Below are 22090 nucleotides of genomic sequence, written 5' to 3'. Positions count from 1 at the left end.
TTACCTCCGGGAGCGGGGTTGGGCTTTTTTGTTTTGGTTTTTGTTTTTTGTTTTTACTTTATACACTTTTAATTGCTTGAATTGGTTACAGCTAACGGTAAAATGGAAGAAATGGAGAATTTGTTCAGGATTTGCTGAGGTGGCGGGGGAGGGGGATGTTGTAAGCAGGGCACTAGGGAGAGCTTGGGGTGGGGGCAGCGTCAGCATCAGGAGGTGTGGGTGTGGTGGGGTCTGCAGTCGGGGTCCCCTAGTCACCCCTCCTCATCCCAATTCCTTTACCCTCTTTCACATACTGAATTTTGCCACTTGTCTTTCTTACTGTTATGTTCTGTCTTTTTACTTGTGGCTTATCGGAAGTTAGCCTTGGCAAATACCAGTGCTTGTATGCAGCTCACCACAGCTGGCTGTTGTCCACAAAAGGATGCAGCCCCCAGCTTGGGTTGGGAACCCACCTTGGGTGAGAAGCGTGACGAGTCGAGTTAGGAAATTATTTAGTTTTCTGATTTATCCTTGATGTTTTTACATGTGTATCTGTGTTTCTCGATGTTGTCTTTGTAATCATCTCAAAGTAGTCTGGGATGGGGGCCCTTTCTCCACTTCTCCACGCTCCTGCTGAAGTGCAGGCGTGATCTGATGAATGGGTAGGGCAGGCTTCTTACCCTTTCACTCCTCCATCCACCCCGAGGCCATGAGTTGTGTACTTATCCTCAGAGTGGGTGCTGGTGTCTTTACACCTGATCAGCAGGAGTTCAGTCAGGAGTTCAGGGGGGCGGTTCACCTTGTAAGACCACAGTGAAACATCACAATGAAGATTCTGTTCAAAGTCAGGTTTTTTTACTGTCATCCATCCTGTTGTTTTCCTATGATGTTACTTTAGGGTTGGGGGTTGATGTGAACAGATTCCAATCCCTCATACAGTTTTTGTGCTGACGCAGACCTCCCTACCCACATGGGTGATGGTGATCACATACTGTCGACATTAAAAATTATATCTTTGGGGCGCCTGGGTGGCTCACTGGGGTAAGGGTCTAACTCTTGATTTGGGCTCAGGTCATGATCTCAGGGTTGTGAGATTGAGCCCCGCATCAGGCTCCCCATTGGGCATGGAGCCTGCTTAGGATTCTCTCTCTCCTTCTCCGTCTGCATCCCCCCCCCCACGTGCTTTCTCTCTTAAGAAGAATTATATCTTTATTTAATTGGCATTTATTGTGCTGTCTCTTATTAGTAAGAGATGTTGCTTCATTGTTTCATGTTTATGAATTATTTGTTTATTAATGAGCTGGATCAGTTTTCCATGTTTGTTTACTTATCGTATTTCCTCTTTTCGGAATTGTCCATGGTCTTGTGTCTGAATAATATACTGACCCACACGAAATCGCCATCATTGTTGGTCAGGATGGTCCAGTATTGACAATTTCATATGGTTCATCCTAATGTCTTTAGGATTTCTGTGTTTTTCATAATTTAGCAACATTTTTTCTAGTTATAAAGTGTTTCACTTTCTATAAAAATTCTTCATAAATATGAAAATATAGAAAATGGAAATGCGTAATACCACAAAATCATCTCTTACCATTTTGGTGTAGTGTTTTCCCCTCCTTCCTTCTTCCTTCCACCTTTTTCTTTTTTCTTTTCTTTTCCTTTACTTTTCTTTCTTCTTCTTTTCTCTCTTCTTTCTTTCTTACTTTCTCCCACAGAATTACAGAAGTCTCTTGATAGAACTGTTCTAGGCATAAATGAATTATTACATGTGAACTAGTATATACACTAGCTATTATTATTATAAAGTTTTTATCCCAGCTTGATATTTTATCAGCTGTACTTCCTATGCTGTTAAATATCCTTCAGAAATGTGTTTTGTAAGCCTATTGAATCTTCTGCCATGTAATTATGCTGTAACTTAGCAAGCTGTTTTCTTTCATTGGACATTTTGTTTTCTTTTATGTCTTAGTCTGTAGCTCTGTTTCATGAAGCATAGGAATTTCTGTAAGGGATTTTGTGTATGTGACATAAGTAGGTCAGATAATACAGTTATTTTAAAATTTCTTGGTAAATGTGACAAGTCTAGAATGTCTGGAAGACATTTACTTGTCACTTTCTCCAGCAACATGTGAGAGCCCCCTTCTTATGATAGCCTCAGCTAGCACTGGGGGGGTTTTATTCTTGATAATTTGACAGCGACCTATAGTATCTTTGTTTTCATTTGGACATTTTTAGATGGTTATTAACCATAAATTTTTCTTCTTTTGTGATTAATCAACATCCTCTGTATATTTTACTGGAGTTTTCATTTTTTTTATTAGAAGTACTTTTATTTGGTAAAATTTATTCATCTTTTTCATTTTTAGTATTTGTAACTAAATACTAATAAGGGAAAAAATACCATACTTGTGGGGCCCCTGGGTGGCGCAGTCGTTAAGCGTCTGCCTTCGGCTCCGGGCATGATCCTGGCGTTCTGGGATCGAGCCCCACATCAGGCTGCTCCGCTATGAGCCTGCTTCTTCCTCTCCCACTCCCCCTGCTTGTGTTCCCTCTCTCGCTGGCTGTCTCTGTCAAATAAATAAATAAAATCTTTAAAAAAAAATACCATACTTGTATGTGTATAGAGAAAAATTAGAATGTATACTTGACAAGATATTCATAATGATTTTCTTTAGGTAGTGAAATTTTGGATAATTTTAGTTCTCTATTTTATATTTACCGCTTTTCTCTGATTATTCTATAATAGATAATTTTTTTATTTTTAAAAAAAGATTTATTTATTTAAAAAAGAGAGAGATGGAGAGTGGGCAGGTGGAGTGGCAGAGGAACAGACAGACTCTCCACTGAGCAGGGAGCCTGCCATGCGGCTCGATCCCAGGACCCTGAGATTATGACCTGAATTGAAATCAAGAGTTAGACGCTTGGGGTGCCTGGGTGGCACAGCTGTTAAGCGTCTGCCTTCGGCTCAGGGCGTGATCCCGGTGTTGTGGGATTGAGCCCCACATCAGGCTCCTCCGCTATGAGCCTGCTTCTTCCTCTCCCACTCCCCCTGCTTGTGTTCCCTCTCTCGCTGGCTGTCTCTCTCTGTCAAATAAATAAATAAAATCTTTAAAAAAAAAAAAAAAGAGTTAGATGCTTAATCGACTGAGCCACTTAGGCACCCCTATAATAGATATTTTTCTTAACAGAACAAAGAAATTTGGGCTTTTGTGAACAAGGGCTAGCTCCCTGGACACATGCTTCTGGCCTCTCCTACAAAGGTCCCACATAAACCTGAAAGCACCCTGGTTGCCCTTTCCCACGTGCCCAGCCCCTGCCCAATGCCTGGGGCTTATCAGAGCAGTGGGAGAACGTGTGAGGTATGGCAATAAGGTGTACTCTTGTTTTTCTTTTTTCCCTTGGCGTGTCCAGATTGCTATGGGATGGACAAAGAAGAAGAGAACCACTATGTTTCACAGCTCAGGGAAGTCTACAGCAGCTGCGACACCACAGGGACAGGCTTTCTGGACCGGGAGGAACTGACCCAGCTCTGCCTCAAGCTTCATCTGGAAAAGCAGCTGCCCATCCTTCTGCAAACACTTCTTGGAAATGACCACTTTGCCAGGGTGGGTATTTGACTTCATTCTTACAAAGAAAAGCACAGAGTACTGTAGTTAGCTGCAGGTATTTGGGAAATATCAGTGGACTACTAGGAACAGGAACACTGCTTTTCCTTCTGAGGACCTCCATATTGAAGCAAGAATTTCCTTCAGATTACTTTTTTTGAAAGCATAGTAACTTCCAGAGGTTTGGTTTGGTATTTCCAGAAAGATGTTTCAGAGATTTGTTAGGTGTCGGGGGTGGGGGTGGAAGGTTGGTATGGGTGGGTGGCAGGTGGTTCACAAAAACCCAAGGATCTGTGGGCCACTGACACACTGGGTCACTGAGAGACAGGTAACTTCCAAGTACCTTGACGGCAGATTGTCTAGTAAAATTACACAGCTTTAAATTCATTCTAGCAGCTGGACAAAGTGACTGCACACCACTGTTGCAGGAACAAAGGGTACCTATGTTCAGAGTTGTCCTGTGATTTCATCTCAGCCAGATAGAAAGTACTCTATCTCTGCTCCTTTTCACTGGGAAATTCAAAGTCATCTAGAACCTAGACCACAACTTGCTTTCCTGACAGAAACACTTTCAGCACCTCACACCTTGACCTTATTTCTTTTTTTTTTTAATAATAATTTTTTCTTATTATGTTAGTCACCATACAGTACATCCCTGGTTTTTGATGTAAAGTTTGATGATTCATTAGTTGCGTATAACACCCAGTGCACCATGCAATACGTGCCCTCCTTACTACCCATCACCGGTCTATCCCATTCCCCCAACCCCCTCCCCTCTGAGGCCCTCAGTTTGTTTCTCATAGTCCATAGTCTCTCATGTTTCATTCCGCCTTCTGATTACCCCCCTTTCTTTATCCCTTTCTTCCCCTACTGATCATCCTAGTTCTTATGTTCCATAGATGAGAGAAATCATATGATAGTTGTCTTTCGCTGCTTGACTTATTTCACTTAGCATTATCTCCTCCAGTGCCGTCCATGTTGCAGCAAATGTTGAGAATTCGTTCTTTCTGATAGCTGAGTAATATTCCATTGTATATATGGACCACAACTTCTTAATCCAGTCATCTGTTGCAGGGCATCTCGGCTCCTTCCACAATTTAGCTATTGTGGACAATGCTGCTATGACCATTGGGGTGCATATGGCCCTCCTCTTCCCTACATCCGTATCTTTGTGGTAAATACCCAGTAGTGCAATGGCTGGGTCATAGGGTAGCTCAATTTTTAACTTTTACCTTGTACTTATTTCTTAAATGTGTTTAGACATTAACTTGTGCGGTTAAAACAGCGTTGGCCATCTTTGAAGGAAAAGCATTTTTTCCCCACAGAAATCAATAAAACTATTTTTATTTCAAATGAGAAAAAAAATCCAGCCAGCAGATTTTCCTGAATTAGCTCTTGAACAAAAACAAATGAAGAGAAACAAGAAAAAACCCTCACTGCTGGCACTGTGAAATGTACCTCTTGTTACTTCCCAAAGCACCAACTGTCCTGTGTTCTTAATGCCTGTCAGTAGGGTACTGTTACTCCCTCTTAGGGAGCTGTGCCTCAATTAATATGACCACATCCATTCTGTTTCTTTTTATTCTGTTCCTCTCTCTTGGTTGTGTTGTTTTTTTAATGGACTTAAGAATCAGGTGTATTTTTTAAATATATTTTTTAAGATTTTATTTATTTATTTGAGAGAGAATGAGAGCTGAGAGAGAAAGAGAGCACACACAGAGGGAGAGGGAGAAAGAGAAGCAGACTCCTCACTGAACAGGGAGCCCGATGCAGGCTCGATCCCAGGACCCTGGGATCATGACCTGAGCTGAAGGCAGACAGTCAACTGACTGAGCCACCCAGGAGCCCCAGGTGTATTTTTTTTTTAAAGATTTATTTTTTTATTTGAGGGGGGAGGGGCAGAGGGAGAGAGAAAGAGAGTCAAGCAGACTCTGCGCTGAGCACAGAGCTCATGCAGGGTTTGATCTCACAGCCCTGAGATCAGGATCTGAGCTGAAACCAAGAGTCGGCCACTTACCTGACTGCACCCAGCAGCCCCAAATCAGGTGTATTGTTTTTATAATGTTCTGTCCCCTCTCTCTGTCTTTTTTTTTTTTTAGGTTTTATTTTTATTTATTTGAGGGAGAGAGAGCACGAGTGGGGAGGAAGAACAGAGGGAGAGGGACAGACTGACCCCGTGCCAAACACTAACTCCCAACACAGGGCCCAGTATCATGACCCCGAGATCATGACCTGAGCTGAAATCAAGAGTTGGATGCCCGACTCACTGAGCCACCCAGGTGCCCTGATAATGTCCTAGCCCCTCTTGATATCACCTGGAACTGTATTTGAGACCCAGAGGAACAGAGGGCACGTTTGTGAAAATCAACACTCTGGCTATTCAAGCAATATAAACACATGATCTGGTTTTCTTGATTATTTTTGACAGTTGAGAAAATCAAAACCAAAAGAATAACTTTTGGGTTCACATTCAGATGGGAGGTTCTGCTGATTGAACAAATCACATCATTCCCGAGCTTTACCCCACTTTATATGTTGTATGTGCAGAAGTGGTATAACATGTATTTATTTTTTATTAACATATAATGTATTATTTGTTTCAGGGGTACAGGTCTATGATTCATCAGTCTTACACAATGCACAGTGCTCACCACAGCACATACCCTCCCCAATGTCCATCACCCAGCCACTCCATCCCCCCACCCCCCTCCCCTCCAGCAACTGTGGTATAACATTTAGAAACATCAAATTGGGGCACCTGAGTGGCTCAGTCAGTTAAGCATCTGCCTTCGGCTCAGGCATGGGATGGAGCCCTGCATTGGCCTTCCTTCTCAGTGGGAGTCTGCTTCTCCCTCTGCCTCACCCCCCCCCACCGGCTTGTGCTCTCTGTCCCTTACTTTGTCTCTCTTGCTCTCTCAGATAAATAAATAAAATCTTTTAAAAAAAATAGAAACATCAAATTATGATAGGAAAAAGTTAATATTAGAACATCAGTAAAGAGAAAAATCAACTTGGGTTTGAGGTTTCTGGCCTCCCCCACATCATGTGGATCCCCAAAAACAGTTCCTCTGAGTTATAATCCTTCTGGGAGGCTTAAAGTTTCTCCACACTTTTATTGGGAGGTATGTTAGAAGGAAGGACAGACACTCATAAGCAGTGACTGGAGCCTGACCTTTTCGGGTTAACAGTGGCTCGTGGCAAAGCTCTGTGCATGTCCATCCATCTTTCTGTCTGTGCCAACTCCATTCTCTTACAGCCATGATTTCTGTTTCCAAAAAGCAAGTCAGATGTTGGGTACATGAAGAAATAGCTCTGCTTCCATTAGTGCTCTTGAGTCTGACCTGAAGTTGTCCCTCCTTCCCTCTCTGTAACATTTCAAGAGCAGTGCCCACACCAGCTGATGCCTCTAGGAGCCTGCTTTTGTCTCCTCCACCCCACACTTCATACCACCTCCTCTGGGATGGTGACCATGGTAGATTATTTCTGCTTTTAGAGTTTTTACTGCTCCTCTGCTTCGTCCCACAGACAGGGCATAGCTCACACAGCCAGCACTTAGGTGAAACATTCTGTAGACGTTTCAGGGGAAGCTGGTGTCAAGCCAGAAATATTCAGTAGTCGTCACCATTTTTTACAACAGAAACCAAATGGTGGAAATTTCAGGAGTTTTCAGAGAAAATCAAGAGAAATCCTTTATCCAGGAGAATTGATTGGCTTTTCATTTCAAATATCACACATCCAGTTTCCTTGTAGTTACTAACATATGTGACATCATGTAAATGTTAGTCATTGATACTTCAATCGAGGACAAAAATGAAGAACAATATTATACACAGTATTAATTTGAATGAACAAAGTAATGATTAAATGTGTTGCGGGTATGCTCATTTTTAATTCCTATTTCCTGTTAAAGAAACATTATTGGGGCGCGTGGGTGGCGCAGTCGTTAAGCATCTGCCTTCGGCTGAGGGCGTGATCCCGGCGTTATGGGATCGAGCCCCACATTGGGCTCCTCCGCTGGGAGCCTGCTTCTTCCTCTCCCACTCCCCTGCTTGTGTTCCCTCTCTCGCTGGCTGTCTCTCTGTCACATAAATAAATAAAATCTTAAAAAAAAAAAAAAGAAAGAAACATTATCACGGTCTGGTTTCAAGCCAGAAATTAATGTGGCCTAAGATTCCTATGGAGTGTGGGAAATTTCCATGTGCATTTTTGTTATGTTCTCTTGTTTCTTTATCAGTGGCAAGGACCTTACCTTTAGTATTTTAAATTTGGTCAGAAAGAGAATTTTACTGTCAAAAAAATAATTATTTTTTTGAATTGAAATATAGTTGACATACGATGTTGTATTAGTTTCAGGTGTACAACATAGTGACTAGACAGTGTGTATGTTATGCTGTGCTCACCACAGGTGTGGCTACCGTCTGTCACCATACATGGCTACAGTATCATTGATTGTCTTCTCTGTGCTGTGCCTTTTATCCTCGTGATTTATTCATTCCATAGCTGGAAGCCTATATCTCCCACTCCCCTTCAACATTTTGTCCATTTATGGGCCTGGTTTGCTTTTTTTTTTTTTTTAAAGGTTTTATTTATTTGTCAGAGGGAGAGAGAGAGAGAGCACAAGCAGAGGGAGAAGCAGGCTCCCCACAGAGCAAGGAGCCCAATGTCGGACTTGATCCCAGGACCCCAGGATCATGACCTGAGCTGAAGGCAGACGCTCAATCGACTGAGCCACTCAGGCGTCCCTGGTTTTGCTTTTTGTTTGTTTTTTCGTGTATTTTTTAGATTCTATTTTTTAGATGACCGTAAGTGAAATCATATAGCATGTGTCTTTCTGTGACTTACTTTACTTAATATAATATCCTCTGGGTCCATCCGTGTTGTCACAGATGACAAGATCTCATCCTTTCTTATGGCTGAGCAGTATTCCTTTGTAGACGTATACCACATTTTCCTTATCCATTCGTCTTTTGACAGACACTGGGGCTTCTTCTGTATCTTTGCTATTGTAAGTAATGCTGCAGTAAACATAGGGGTGCGTGTACTTGAAACAATAATTCTTAACATAGTGTTCCTGAAAATAATTTTCAAGTTGAATGATTCTCAATCACAGGGTCCAGCCTCTTTATTTGTGATGAGTGAGTCTGAGATTATACAGAGGTGATGGTGTATCCTCTTTGGTGAAGCACCTGAGTACTGTGGGTTTGCCCTCCCCCTTTCTTGAGCTATGAAGGAAGAAAACACGGAAACGCAAGCACAGTCAGAATAGTATCAGATAGGGACGCCTGGGTGGCTCAGTTGGTTAAGCGTCTGCTTTTGGCTGAGGTCATGAGCCCAGGGTCCTCGGCTCAATCCCCACAGCAGGTTTCCTGCTCAGTGGGGGTCTGCTTCTCCCTCTCCCTGTCCTTCTGCCCCTCCCCCTGCTCATGCTCTCTCTCACTATCTCTGTCTCTCTCAAGTAAATAAAATCTTTAAAAAAGGGCGACACACTTGGCCATCAGATCCCACTACTGTTTGATGGTTGGAAGAAAGTCAGCTGATAGGTATTACCAAAGACACAAAAGAAATCAGAGATTAGATCAAAATTTTAATTTCATTTTGCTTCCATGTATTCAACAAGTATTTTTGAGCACTTAGTTTGTGCTGTGCAACGTGCAGAAGCTAGGGATGTGATAATCAAAGAAATACAGTGTTTATCTTCATGTGGAATGAAATCTATGCAAGATATTCATTCTACTATTGATTCAAATAGCAAAAGAGTAGAAGCAGCCTTTTATTTATGAGATTGGTTAAGCAAATTCTGATAGATCCATCTGATGAAATTTTATGGGATTCTAGGAAAGTATGAACAGGCTTCAGACATTCTGGTAGTGGCAGGTTAGCCAACTCAGGCCAACCGTCCAGTGAGGGCTACTAAAAAAAGAAGAACAAAATCATAAAAACAAAGATCTTGAAAATGGCAAAGAGCAAACACGTCAGTGAAGAATTACCAGCCTAAAAATCTGTAAGTCACACAGTGAGAGAGGTTTGGCCCAGCACACAAAACCCCGTTAGTGCTGAGAAACTGTGACATTGATGTGGTCTTTGGGACCTCAGAGGGCCCGGGAAATCTATGTCAAAACACAGGTTCAGGGGCGCCTGGGTGGCTCAGTCGATTAGGCATCTGCCTTTGGCTCAGGTCGTGATCCTGGGGTCCTGAGATCGAGCCCCTCATCGGGCTTGCTGCTCAGCAGGAAGCCCGCTTCTCCCTCTCTCACTCCCCTTGCCTGTGTTCCCTCTCTTGCTGTCTCTCTGTCAAATAAAGAAATAAAAATCTTAAAAAAAAAAAAGAAGTGTACACTCAATGACTATCCCATAATGAGCACACCTGAGTAACCAGCATCCTGCATCCCTCTCCATGTGCCTTGCAGTCCTTCTGTCACTAAGGCTACCACTGTCCTGACACTAACACCATAGATTTGCTTTGCCTGTTTCTGACCTCTATAGAATGGAAATACACAGTACATGGTCATTGTGTACTCTCTGACTTCCTTTACTCAGTATTCTGTCTGTGAAATACGGTTCATCTTGTCTCTGTTGTCTTCCATCATCATATTTCATTTTTTGATTATATTATAATTTACTTACCCATTCCATTTATGGACATCTGGGTCATTTCTCCTGTTCTTCCCGTAAATTGTTTATCTGCTTGAAAAAAGCCTATTGAAAGTCAAATACAAACATTTCAGATAATCGAACTATAAAGAGTTTAGCACCAGCATACTTAAGAAAAATGCAATTCTAAACCATGTACTTCAAATAGATAGAAAATTATCCCAGACAGGAGGTCAGAAATACAAGAACAAATGAAAAACAAAGCAGTAAATATTTGGATAATTGTTAATGAACATTGATTATATAAAACAAAAAATAATATTTTGTGGGGGTTTAAAATAGAGCAAATTAAAGTATATGGCAACTCATAAGAAAGGCATGAAAGGAGTATAGTAGGTGAAATGAAAGTGTTACATAGGCTTATTGTCACAGAAGAGGATAAAAGTATTGACTAATAGTAAGCTTTGATAAGCTGAGGATGTGCGTTGTAATTTTTAGGATAAATGGTCAGAGAAAGGAAATAGACTGTGTAACTTCTAACTTTTAATAAAGGGAAAATGAAGTCCTAAAAAAAAAAAAAGTCAGTAAATCTAAAGAGAGGAAACCAGGGAGAAAACACAAGCAGGTTGGATTGAAAGCACACAATAGAATAGTATATTTAAATCTGAATATATCAGTAATTATGTTAAATGTAAATAGACCAAATAGTTAAAAGATAAAGCTTTCATAAACAACGCCTGACATATTATGGCTATAAAAAATTGACACTATTAAAATTTGATGAAAAGATATATCATGTAAATACTAACCAAAAGAAAGCTAGTCTTTATGGTAAAAAACATTACTGAAGTAAAGAAGGCTAGCATTTTAGAGTGATAAAAGATTCAGTTCACCAAGAGGATTTAAATGCACATTCTGTGACCCACCAATTCCATTCTTTGGCATATACTCCTAAGCAACTCCCAAGGACACACGTACAATACCGTTGAAAGCATTTTCTTAAATGGCCAGCCACTGGAAACAATGGGAATATCCATCAGTAGGAGAATGGATTAATAAATTTTTGCACTGGGGCTCCTGGGTGGCTCAGTCGTTAAGCATCTGCCTTCGGCTCAGGGCGTGATCCCGGGGTGCTGGGATAGAGCCCCACGTCAGGCTCCTCCGCTGGGGACCTGCTTCTTCCTCTTCCACTCCCCCTGCTTGTGTTCCCTCTTGCTGGCTGTCTCTCTCTCTGTCAAATAAATAAATAAAATCTTTTTTAAAAAATAAATTTTTGCACAGTTAAACAGTGGAATACTATACAGCAGAGAAAATGCATTATACATGACCACTTGAATGGATATTAGAGAAGTAAGTCTAAGAAGCGGGACATAAAAGAATATATGCATATGATTCCATTTAGACCAAATTTGAAAGGAGGCAAAACTAAACCATATTGTGCTGGGATGCATACAAAAGAGGGAAAAAGCAAAGATGTTAATACCATAAAAGTCAGAGTAGGGGGCAGGGAATTTAATTAGGAAAGGAGCCGTCGTGGAGGAACCTCTAAGGTGCTGGTATTATTTCCATTTCTTGGTGGGGTGGTGATAGCCTGCATATTTTCTTTATGTACATTCATGTTTTATGATCCCCCTTTTGGGTACTATTTTCTAATTATTAAAATTGGTAATAGGGGTTTTTTGGTGATTAGTTTGTGGCTCACTTTTACGTTTCTTGTTATATTTTTTTATTTAAGACAAATCTTAAGTGAATATTAGAAAAAATGAAATGAATGTTTTCAGAGCTAAAGGCAACAATAAGATGTTTCCATCTCAGAATAAAAACAAAAGGCTAAGATATTATGTAGCGATCTGTTGTAAGTAGCGCTGCCCTCTTTTCTTATACTCACCAGGTCACCTTTGAGGAACTTAAGGAAGGTCTTGTGGCAGTGTTGTCATCAAACGCTGGTGCTGGCCCCTTGGATGGAGACAGTTCTTTGGAGTCAAGTAAGAGGATTTCCTCCTCTCACTTCAAGTGTTGTTGTTTTTTTTTCCCCATTATTTATCTGTTACCTTCTGGGCTGTGATATTCAGATTGAAGAATATAGCAAGTCTGAGAACTAAATTGTAACTGCACGCCCTTACCGTCAGCCTGTGTGGACTGGGACAGGACTTGGGGTTTTTTTCTTCTTCTGTTTCCTTATTTGTGCGGTAGTGTTGGAAAGGAGAAGCCCTGTTGTTTTCCTTTACACATAGCACTTCTGGTCACCAGATATGTGGTAGTCTGTCCCACACCAGGCAATTCTCCACCTTCTGGATGTCCTCCATTGTAACTCAGTGCTGACATTGCCTACCTCCAGGTAGCCTCAGATTCTACAGGTAAGGGCTCAATCCCGTTATATGGTCCTCATTTCACATGTCAGTCACAGGTCCAAGTTGTCGCCTACGCTTCTGATTGGCTATAAATCAGAGTTGCCCACAACTCCTTCCTCAGGATCCATGAATTCACAGTAGGAGCTCCTAGAACTCAGGGAAACAGTTTACTCACTAGATCACCAGTTTATTATAAAAGGATGTAAGTCAGGAACAGCCAGGTGGAAGAGGGCACAGGGCAAGGTATGGGGAAAGGATGCAGAGCTTCCATGCCCTCTCCAGGCACGCCATTCTCCTCCAGTGTCTGTGTGTTCACCCCAGAACCTCTCGGAACCCCATCCTGTTGTGTTTTTATGCAGGCTTCATTACATAGGCGTGATTGATCAAATCATTGGCTATTGGTGATTGAACTCAACCTCCAGCCCCTCCCCCTTCCCTGGAGGTCAGGGTAAGGGTGAACATTCTAACCCTCTAATCACATGGTTGGGTCCTTTGGCCACCAGCCCCCATCCTTAAGGGCTTTCCAGAAGTCACCTCATTAACATAAACTCAGGTTTGGTTGCTCTTGTCACTTAGGAAATTCCAGGGGTTTTAGGAGCTCTGGGCCAGGGATGCGATGAAGAGCAAATATGTATTTATCATAAATCACAGTATCACAAGTGTCAGATAATACCGTGTGCTGTCCTTACAGCATGGGCCGTTGGCAAGACAAAGTAGATTTAGAACAGTCAAAGTTCCAAGAATTGAAAGCTCAGTGCAGACACGGGAACATCTAGACCCCTGAGGTTGGAAGAGCAGGTGGGATGCCAGCAGCTAGAGACTGACGTCGCTGTAGCTTTTGTCAGACAGTAGTGTTGTGCTGATAGGCCTAACTGGACTCCTGTTTTGGGAGTGGGGCTGGTGCGACAAAGATAGCATGTCCAAGTGGAAGTGGTGTCCTGAGGGGGGATGTCGCCTGGCTTTGGTCATGGTCGGGAGGAGGAGGGAGGGTGTGGAGAACGGTCCAGTCGGGGGCATGTAGATTGTGGGGTGAGGGTCAGAAGATGCTGACAGACGTTGTCGTTAGTGTCTGCTCCATCAGACTTGAGGCTGTGAGTGGCAGCCATGCTTCAGACCCATCTTGGCTGTCTCCGATGAGTACTGGGCAGGTGAGTGAAATGGGGCACGGGCCAGTGTGTTTGAGGTTGGAGGCGTGGTATTGATGAGCACATTGAGGAGGGAGCTCTTTCCCTCAGCCCCGGGGCAGGCTTCTGCCACGGCTGGTCCTTGGTCTGGAGCAGGTGCACGACTGGGTAGCAGGGATAACAGTGTGGGAGGGCTTGGGGCAGGGGAGTGGGAAGTGGGAAGACGAGAGCTCACATCGATTGTCTTCAGTGTGCCAGACTCCCAGAGATCTGCAGCATTATCATGCCCGTTCTTCAAATGAGGAACTGAGGCTTGATGTGTGAAGGGGTTTTTTTGTCCAAGATCCCACAGCTAGTAAGTGATGACCAAGAGGTCACAATTTTCCAGTTGTAAGCTCTGGGCCCTTGTATACGCAGTGTAGACGGAACTCACTCCTTCCACTGGCTTCTGAAGGCTGCGGAGCACCTGGGTATAGTGCAGGGAACCCTGCCCTGGGAGGAGCAGACCAGGGGTGGGAACCATTTGCAGGACCCTCAGGGTATTCTCTGGCTGTTTTGTCTGACACTTTTCTTCCCCAAGAGGTGACGAAGGCCACTGGCCTTTATGAACACAGAATTTGGGAATGGGGCCCGTGATGGTGTACAGGAATGGAAAGGTGCCCGGTGTCCCTGACACTGCATGTGCCCCTCCCATGCTAGAGAATGCATGGAACTTCTAAACGTAAAACTGGATCTGTGCATGTCACTCATTTCCTCCAAGGAGAAAGGAGCTATTTGAGGACTTGTGGGTTGTTTCCACCTATTCTATTTTTTTGTTTTCTTTGGCTTTTTCTTTTCTTTTGAATTTCAAAGCTTTCCTCGATTAAATGGTCATATGTGTGGCCTGAGACTCCTCCCCTCGTGCCCGCCTAAGGAGGGGGGCATCAGAGCCCCTCTGAGTTTTCTGTGCTTGGTTTCCTAAATGTGCCCCAGCTTCCCATGTCCTGCCTGATGGGACTTTCCCTCTTCCTAAACCAGCTCAAGGTGGACGATTCTTCCTCCGCCCATGTTAACCAGCCTGCGGCCTCTCTGTAAGTGGGACCCACGGTCAGATGCGACAACAGCCTGTCTTCACCGGTCCTCACTTACCCTTTTGATAGCTCTCTGGGGGGGGCCTTTTTCCATGTTTGTAGCTTCCCCCTTCTGAACGCCGCTGGGTCTGCTCACAGGTTCAGTTTTCTCTCTGCTGACTTGGATACTTTGGCCTCCTCTTCAGCACATCACATGCCTGTTGTCCCAGAGTGACTGGTATAGTGTCCCTGATTCCCTCCAAGTGTCCCAGTGAGGTGAGAAATGCTGTATTCGCCCTGCATATTGTCAGCCAATTAAATGTCATGCTGTCACTTCACAGTCCGTACATCCCATGTGGAACTTGACGTCTTCCTCCCTCAACCCCAGTGTCTGTCTGCCACTGGTATCACCGTGCTTCCAATTGGCCAGGCTGTACCCAGCCCCCTCCTCTGATGTGGTCCCAAGGGCAGGGGCTCTGGCCTGGAAGAAGGAAATGATGTGGTACTTGGCTTGAAGAAGTGTGACACCTCTCAGTGAAATGCTCAGGTTCCCTGGCCTGCCCTTACCGCGTTGGACCCTGTGCCTTTCTCTCCAACCAGCCCATTCTGGTTACTTTCCTCTGAACTTGTGTCCTGTCCTGGTCACTGGCCATGATGCTCTCCCCAGTCTCTTTCCTACCCACCCAGATTCCACACAGAATCAGTGTCATTTTTTTCTCAGAGGTCCCAGCTGCTCTGTACAGTAGTGGATAGGTCAGGAGGGAAGAAAGAAATGCAAGGGAGTGTTACGGTTTAAGGGGTTCTTATGAATCCCAAACTAAAACCCATGCCTGCCTCTGCCCCAAACTTAAGACCTGCAGAGTTTCAGCCTCCTGGGCTGTGTGTGAGGCCCATGCCCACAGTGCCCTGATGGCCCTGTCCAGATCAGTTCCCTGAAGTGAGCAGGATGGGAAGTGACCTTCTGGTCTCTAGAGCAGTCTGTTGCTGGGTTATTGGAGGTTTTTTCTTCTTTTTTTCTAATAAAAAGCTCTTAGTATTAGTCTTCTATTATATAAACAAGAAGTCTTTTCTTAGTAGTAGTCTTTTACTCCATAAACAAAAGCAAAATATGCTCAGAAAAATTTAAACAGGGACACCTGGGTGGCCCAGTCAGTTAAGTGTCTGCCTTCGGTTCAGGTCAGGTCATGATCCCAAGGTCCTGGGGTCGAGTCCCGCATTGGGCTCCCTGCTCAGTGGGGAGCCTGCTTCTCCCTCTGCCGGCCGCTGCCCAGTATGCCGCTTGAGCGCACGTGCTCGTGCTCTCTCTCTCTGACAAATAAATAAATAAAATCTTAAAGAAAAAGAAAAGAAAAATTTAAACAGCACATAGGGTTTAGAGTAGAAAGTCCCTGTTTCCCAGCCTGGGTTTCTCAGTCCGCTGCCCAAGAATTAGGGAGAATAGATGGACCGCTATTAGCTGATCTCTGTGTTCTTCTAGACATTCTCTGCGTGCATCTGTGAGAACTGCACTCCACATCTTGAAATGTGTTACGGCAGTGTGTGCAGCCCCCCCCGCCCAAACCTCCCGTTTTCTTTCCAGCTGCCTCTCGTGCCGTCCCGCCAAAGTACGTGAGCGGCTCTAAGTGGTACGGTCGCTGGAGCCGGCCTGAGCCCGAGCCGTGTGGCTCTGCAACAGAAGCCAAATGTTCACCAGAACAGCAGGCCCGGACCACTGGGAGAAGCCAGCTCCGCCGCTCTGCATCTTTGGAAAGTGTGGAGGTGGGTCAGGTTCCCCTTCCCAACCCCAGGTCGCCATTTCACTTAGTCGTTGTGACATGACTACAAGAGAGTGTGAGGGGCAGGTGGGCATTCCTGGGCATCTCAAGTTAGCAGAAGCGTGGGTGCACGTTGGGAAATGACATTTCATGCTCAAGTGTCTCTGGGTCTGATTGTCTGCAGGGAAATTCTGACCAGCGAGCGTACTCCTTCAGACATTGGGGCCGCGGAGAATTGGTGCCCAAATCACTTGTTTCTTTCCCTCCCCTGCTTACCACCACCAGCTTTCCCCCAGCACTGCAAGAAGACTGGTTTTATGGTTTCATAGGAGTGAGGAAAGAAAGGGAAGGTGCTTTTCTGATGCCCCTGCAAGGTTAGGAGTTTGGAAGTACCAAGCCCACAGTCCCACCTGCCTTGAATACTTAGAATATACCAAGGCCCTCACATTTACAATTTGGTTAAGATGTACCAGACACCTTCCAGGGCCTTGGGGGTTGATTCTAGCCCCCACGTCTCTGAGTTGTTCACTGCCTTTGGGACCAACCCAGGAGACGGGCTGCTGGAGCCTGACAGCCTTCATGTCAGGAAATACCCGTGGGGCAGGTCCACAGCTTTCAAGTTAACATGGATTCCTTAGACCTGTTTTCAAGAATTTCAGAAGGTTCTTGGTTCCTGCTATCTGTGATGTCCATTTTGTCAGGTGGACCTTTATGGGGACCTATTTTTGGTAAGACATCTCTGGGCCTCTCACATTAATTTGTTTATATGGTCAACATTTGTTGAGGCAAACCTATCTACTTAAATCCTAGAGTCCCTCTGCTCAGGGATGTTCTCTGCATAGACAACAAACCCCTGGTGTCTACTTTTTTTATCGTCTTTAGCTTTGGTCCTCAGAGATGGAGGTCTGAGGAGTCTGCTCTGTCTCCATTGTACCATTCTGCTTGATAAAACCACCTTGGATCCCTGGAACTAGAACAAGGGAAAATGTTGTTTTTAAGGTTGTTGGTTGGGCTGAGTGCATTAGAAAAAGGGGACATACCACCTGCTCCCAGATTCCACTCTCACTTCAGTGCTGGCTCTGAGGGACGCCGAGTCTCGGTCAACTTGGCATTCCCTCCAGGATCAGTCATGGGACACACAGCACCTGTCAGAAGCAGACTTTGACTTTGCAGTTGGCTGATTTGGCCACAAAAACATAAGGTTTTTACTCGAGTCAAGTGTTTCTTGGTGACCTGCCACCTGCAGGGTGCAGCTCGCAAAGGGCCCTGAGGTGTCAGGCGCTTGCTCGCATCATGCGGTCCCTAGAGCTCCTGGAGGGACAGAAAAAACCACTCTCCCTCCAGCTGTTGGTCGAACTGATAAGGATGATAAGGGACGGGGTGCCAGAGAGGTGAGGACCATTAAGCTTGAGTCAAGATGATGTCATGTGATGGCAGCTTGACCATGCTCCACAGCCGCTCCTCTCCAATGCTGGTGTCTGAAGCCAGTGCCACAAGGAGCTGTTGACTGGGAAGCATTTTTCTCCCCTTTCAGGGTGCAGGTGCTTGGTAGTGTTTTTAGTGTGAACTACTGATGATTTTTGGTTTATGTTGAGGAACTTCCTGTGTTCCCGTGTCTGCACCGTAGCTCGTGGTCTGTGAGAGGGAGCTGTGGGCTTTCCCTCGAGGAGCTGCATCTCACCAGCTGTTGTTCCTCCTCCTTAGTCCCTACCCAGCCCCAGAACATACGGTCTGTCTGTTCCTGGAGCTCTGTCCACTGCCACATACTCCGGGGAATTCATATCTTTCTCTTTTCGTTTTCCCAGAGTCTGAAGTCAGACGAAGAAGCTGAAAGTGCTAAAGAGCCTCAGAATGAGTTGTTTGAAGCACGAGGTAAAGCCACAGAGTCATGGTCGATGCTCCCTACCTTTGACCAGTGCTTTGAAGTTCAAGGAGCTAGGTCATTGGTCAGTGAGCCAGCCATGTGTAATTTCCTGGGAAGCATGCCAAGTGGGTGGTGTCCCTGGCGGGCCCCTACTCCAGAGGTAGTCCCAGCTGGGAGATGGTCACTTGATCCTCAGCATCCCCTGAGGTCAGACCCTTAGAGGCCACTGGCAAAGCGAGCAGTATATCCTGCCACGTCTCATAGTCTGTGAGGACCAGTGTGACTCCGGCTGGCAGGCATGGCCTTGGGGGGTCTCAGGCCTGTTGCACTGCCCTCTTGATGGGCTGGGCCTGGGCGCATCCTCTTTCTGGCTGTGTGCAAGCAGTCTTGGCAACTGTCAGCCGCCCTGTCTATGCTCCAGGTGAAATGCCAGACATGGTGCTGGCCCTCAGGAGCCCTTCAGGAGCAACCAGAAGGAAGCAGCAGGTGTACATAAGCAGATCGCAGTGTGTCCACCTGTGGGTCTGTGGATGCCTTAATGATACCTCCCACATGGGTGTGTCACAGGGCAGAAAATGCAGAAACTTGATTTGAAGGGAGAGACCTGAATTGACTTTGAATTTGTGCCACAGTAAAAAAAATCAGCAGCTGGAACCGAGCCATGCTCTAGAATGTGGTCCTCAAGGACCAAGGCCATTGATCATTGTTTGCCTCGGTGGGTGTCAGAGGGACTGACCTGAGCACCCACCTGGGCTGCTGGATGAAGCACACAGATCAGGAAGAGCGGCCAAGCCATCACACCTTAACTGCCTTGGCCTCAAACCTAAATTTAGGGCGGGAAAGGAAGGACTGGCTGGGAAGGTGGTGCATGGTGCAACTTGGGGTCTTCGACTGCAGGTTCTTCCTGGCCTTGAACGGAAACCCTTCCACCGGTTTAGAACTGACGGTGGTGCATGAAACGCACGTCAGACCTCAGAGGGCTGACGTGCCTCCTCCACCGTCCTGAGAAAGAGACTGGTATCGGAGGTGCTGTTATGTTTTTACTTAGACATTTCAGACTCTTTAAGCTAGAAGGGATGTCAGAGAAGGCGTTTTCCTCAGCCCAGTACAGTGTTGTTCATGAGCACAGAGTTTAGTGTGGACTGGCCGTGGAGGGGATGTCTGGCTTGAAGCATGGCCCGTCCATGGGTGCCTTCTCATGGGCACCCCCAGTGTCTGTGTTCTTCCACAAGTTGTTTCTATGGCAAAGCTCAGAAACATAAGTTTCTAGAAATTGTTTTTTTAAAAACTAGTCTGGTTTTTTGGTGTGTGTGTGTGTGTGTGTGTGTGTGTGTGTTGGGTTTTGTTTCTTTTTTTTTTTTTTTTTGGTGAATAGAAATAATGCAGCCCTCTTTTATGTGCTTTAAGTGGTATGACTTCCGACTTTCGGAGGTTCCCTTCAGAAAAAGCTTTCCCCACATGGACCAGAGATTACCCCCAAAGACATTTTATTATGAAAATTTGCAAACACAGAGTGGAGATGAAAGAATCCTACTGTGAGCAGCTATGTACCCATCACCTAGATCCCACCTCTGATGCTTTGCTACTCAGGTGTGTGCGTCTGATTTCAGAGTACATTGCCGGCATTGCTGCGTTTCCCCCAGGTGCTTCCACCTGGAGCGTGGGGTTTACCTGTCACTCTCCCTGCTTCAGGCCAGCTGCCAGCTTGGGGTTCTGAGGTCTTCGGGTGCCTCCAGAAGCCCTGCAGCCCCTCCTTGGACACCCCTGAGAGCCGGGTCCGGGGCATCTGGGAAGAGCTGGGCGTTGGCAGTAGTGGCCACCTCGATGAGCAAGAGCTGGCCGTTGTCTGCCAGAGCATCGGGCTCCAGGGACTGGAGAAAGAGGTGAGAGGAGCCAAGGCAGACCACACTGGAGGACGGGCTCTTTGCAATGGTCAGGTTGGTGTTGGGTCTGGAGAATCCCTTCACCCTCCACCTGTGGGTCTGTGGATGCTTTAATGTGAAGATGTGGCTGTGCCACCTTCTGGTCTGAAGTTCTCTGGTAACTCTCGGTGCTGCTGCTGAGGTCTGCCCCCGCGCAGGTCACAAGTGGCCTGCCTCACTGGCATCAGAGCATCACTCCTGACCCTTCCTCTGCCTAGAGTGCCCTTTCCCCTTCCTGCACTGCCCAGTTCTACCACTCAGCCCAGATAGCATGCCCTCTGAGGTAGGCTGTGCTCCCAGGGGCTGTATTCACCCCTCCTTTCCTCTTGCAGGGGCCGAGGGGAGTTGGGTGGGCAGTGGTGATGGGGAAGCCCCCCTGGTAAAATCCTCCTTAGCCCTGCTGTCCTTGCTAGTTCCTGGACCACTGGGGGCTCAGGGCACCTTCCATATGCATGTCTTCTTCTTACCATCCAGCAAGTTCCTGGCATGGTAGACTTTGAATGGGTGTTTGTGGAATTAGGAAGTGCAGGTGGCGTCCATTCATAGCAGGGTGGAAACTGACCAGGCATGTAGGCTTCACAGGCCAGAGCCAAGGGAGGTCAGATGTGTCCCAGACAGTTTGAATTTGGTAAGGATGGGCAGACCACCCAGCTTGGGGAGGGAAGGCCTGGGTGGTGGTGGCCTCAGCACAAGTGTGGTGGCTTTCGTCTAGGAACTGGAGGATCTGTTTAACAAACTGGACCAAGATGGAGACGGCAGAGTGAGTCTTGAGGAATTCCAGCTTGGCCTGTTCAATCATGGGCCCACTTCACTTCCAGAATCTTCCACTCCCGTCAAACCGAGCATGTCCTGGTCTCATTACCAGGTAAAATGGGATGATTAAGCCTCGAACCACAGCAGTAACTGCTTTCACTCTCTGGTCGTCAGCATCTTCACAGACCTGGGAGTTGGGGGGCTGTGTACACATACGTGTATGAGTGGGAGGCCACGTGACTTAGATTCTAGAACCACACAGGTCTTAGGGCTGCTCTGGCATTGCCCCTCCCTAGCTGTGTGTCCCAGATTGAGTTACTTGCCCTCTCTGAACCTCAGTCTCTTCATATGTAAAATGGGTGCCTGCCTCATAGGGATTTTATGAGAATTACATGGCAGTTCCTTGGTTGTGGGATAGGCTGCCTTCCAGTAGGAGAGCTCCTTCTCTCCTCCCTGTTGTGCTACAGCAAGAGCATTCGTACCTTCCCTAGGAGTAGCTCTCCAGGTACTTCTTACCCTGTGCTCTCCCTGTCCTATATTCCTAAATTTTTCTCTCTCATACAAATACCAGGTCTGCAGATAGAGAAGAGGAGATTTTAGGCAGTTATTTAAATTGTAATCTCATTTGGTGACCGTTGGCTTAGCATTTGGTTTTTTTCCATCCCAGGACAGGAAAACCTCCCTCTTCCACCACAGGGCATGGTTCTCTGAGGAGTCTTGCTGATGTGGCTAATCCCATAGTTTGTGGGCAGTGGCACAGGACCAGTAACGTTGTTCTCTGCAAGGCTGGGTAATCTGAGAGTCCAGTTTCTGAATCTGAACCTGATGAGAATGGACAGAGAGGAAACTAGGAGCAGTAAAGGAAGGTGTCAGGCCACGTAAGGTCAGAGGCCACAGTGAAGTCCCAGCAAGTCCTGCTTGGAGCCAGTGGAAGGAGGGTGTGTCTGTGGTGGAGCCGCTCCTGTTCCTGTGTCCCAGTGAGGAGGCACAGCTGGACAGGGCTCTGAGCCGTGGGGCGCAGGAATGAGGCCAGGCAGGACCCACCTCTAATCAGAGGCAGGGGCCCAAGGAACACCTGACTGCCCAGGAAGTGCC

The 22090-nt window shown here is 45.8% G+C and overlaps 1 protein-coding gene across 3 annotated transcripts in view; it reads left to right on the top strand.

The window, feature by feature from the left end:
* NINL (ninein like) overlaps nucleotides 1-22090 on the top strand; it is a 169385-nt gene that overhangs the window by 87286 nt on the left and 60009 nt on the right. For all 3 annotated transcript variants that reach the window (XM_045810897.2, XM_045810898.2, XM_045810901.2), the window contains exons 2-7: nucleotides 3394-3587; nucleotides 12070-12163; nucleotides 16282-16460; nucleotides 18262-18328; nucleotides 20013-20203; nucleotides 20955-21107. In XM_045810897.2, the coding sequence (XP_045666853.2) occupies nucleotides 3405-3587; nucleotides 12070-12163; nucleotides 16282-16460; nucleotides 18262-18328; nucleotides 20013-20203; nucleotides 20955-21107 (867 nt within the window). In that variant the 5' untranslated portion in view covers nucleotides 3394-3404. The remainder of the gene's footprint in view (nucleotides 1-3393; nucleotides 3588-12069; nucleotides 12164-16281; nucleotides 16461-18261; nucleotides 18329-20012; nucleotides 20204-20954; nucleotides 21108-22090) is intronic.

The sequence above is a fragment of the Ursus americanus genome, chromosome 22 (assembly GCF_024610735.1).
Source record: "Ursus americanus isolate L20-20 chromosome 22, mUrsAme1.1.p, whole genome shotgun sequence".
NCBI lineage: Eukaryota > Metazoa > Chordata > Mammalia > Carnivora > Ursidae > Ursus > Ursus americanus.
This window is presented reverse-complemented; position numbering and strand designations above follow the sequence as displayed.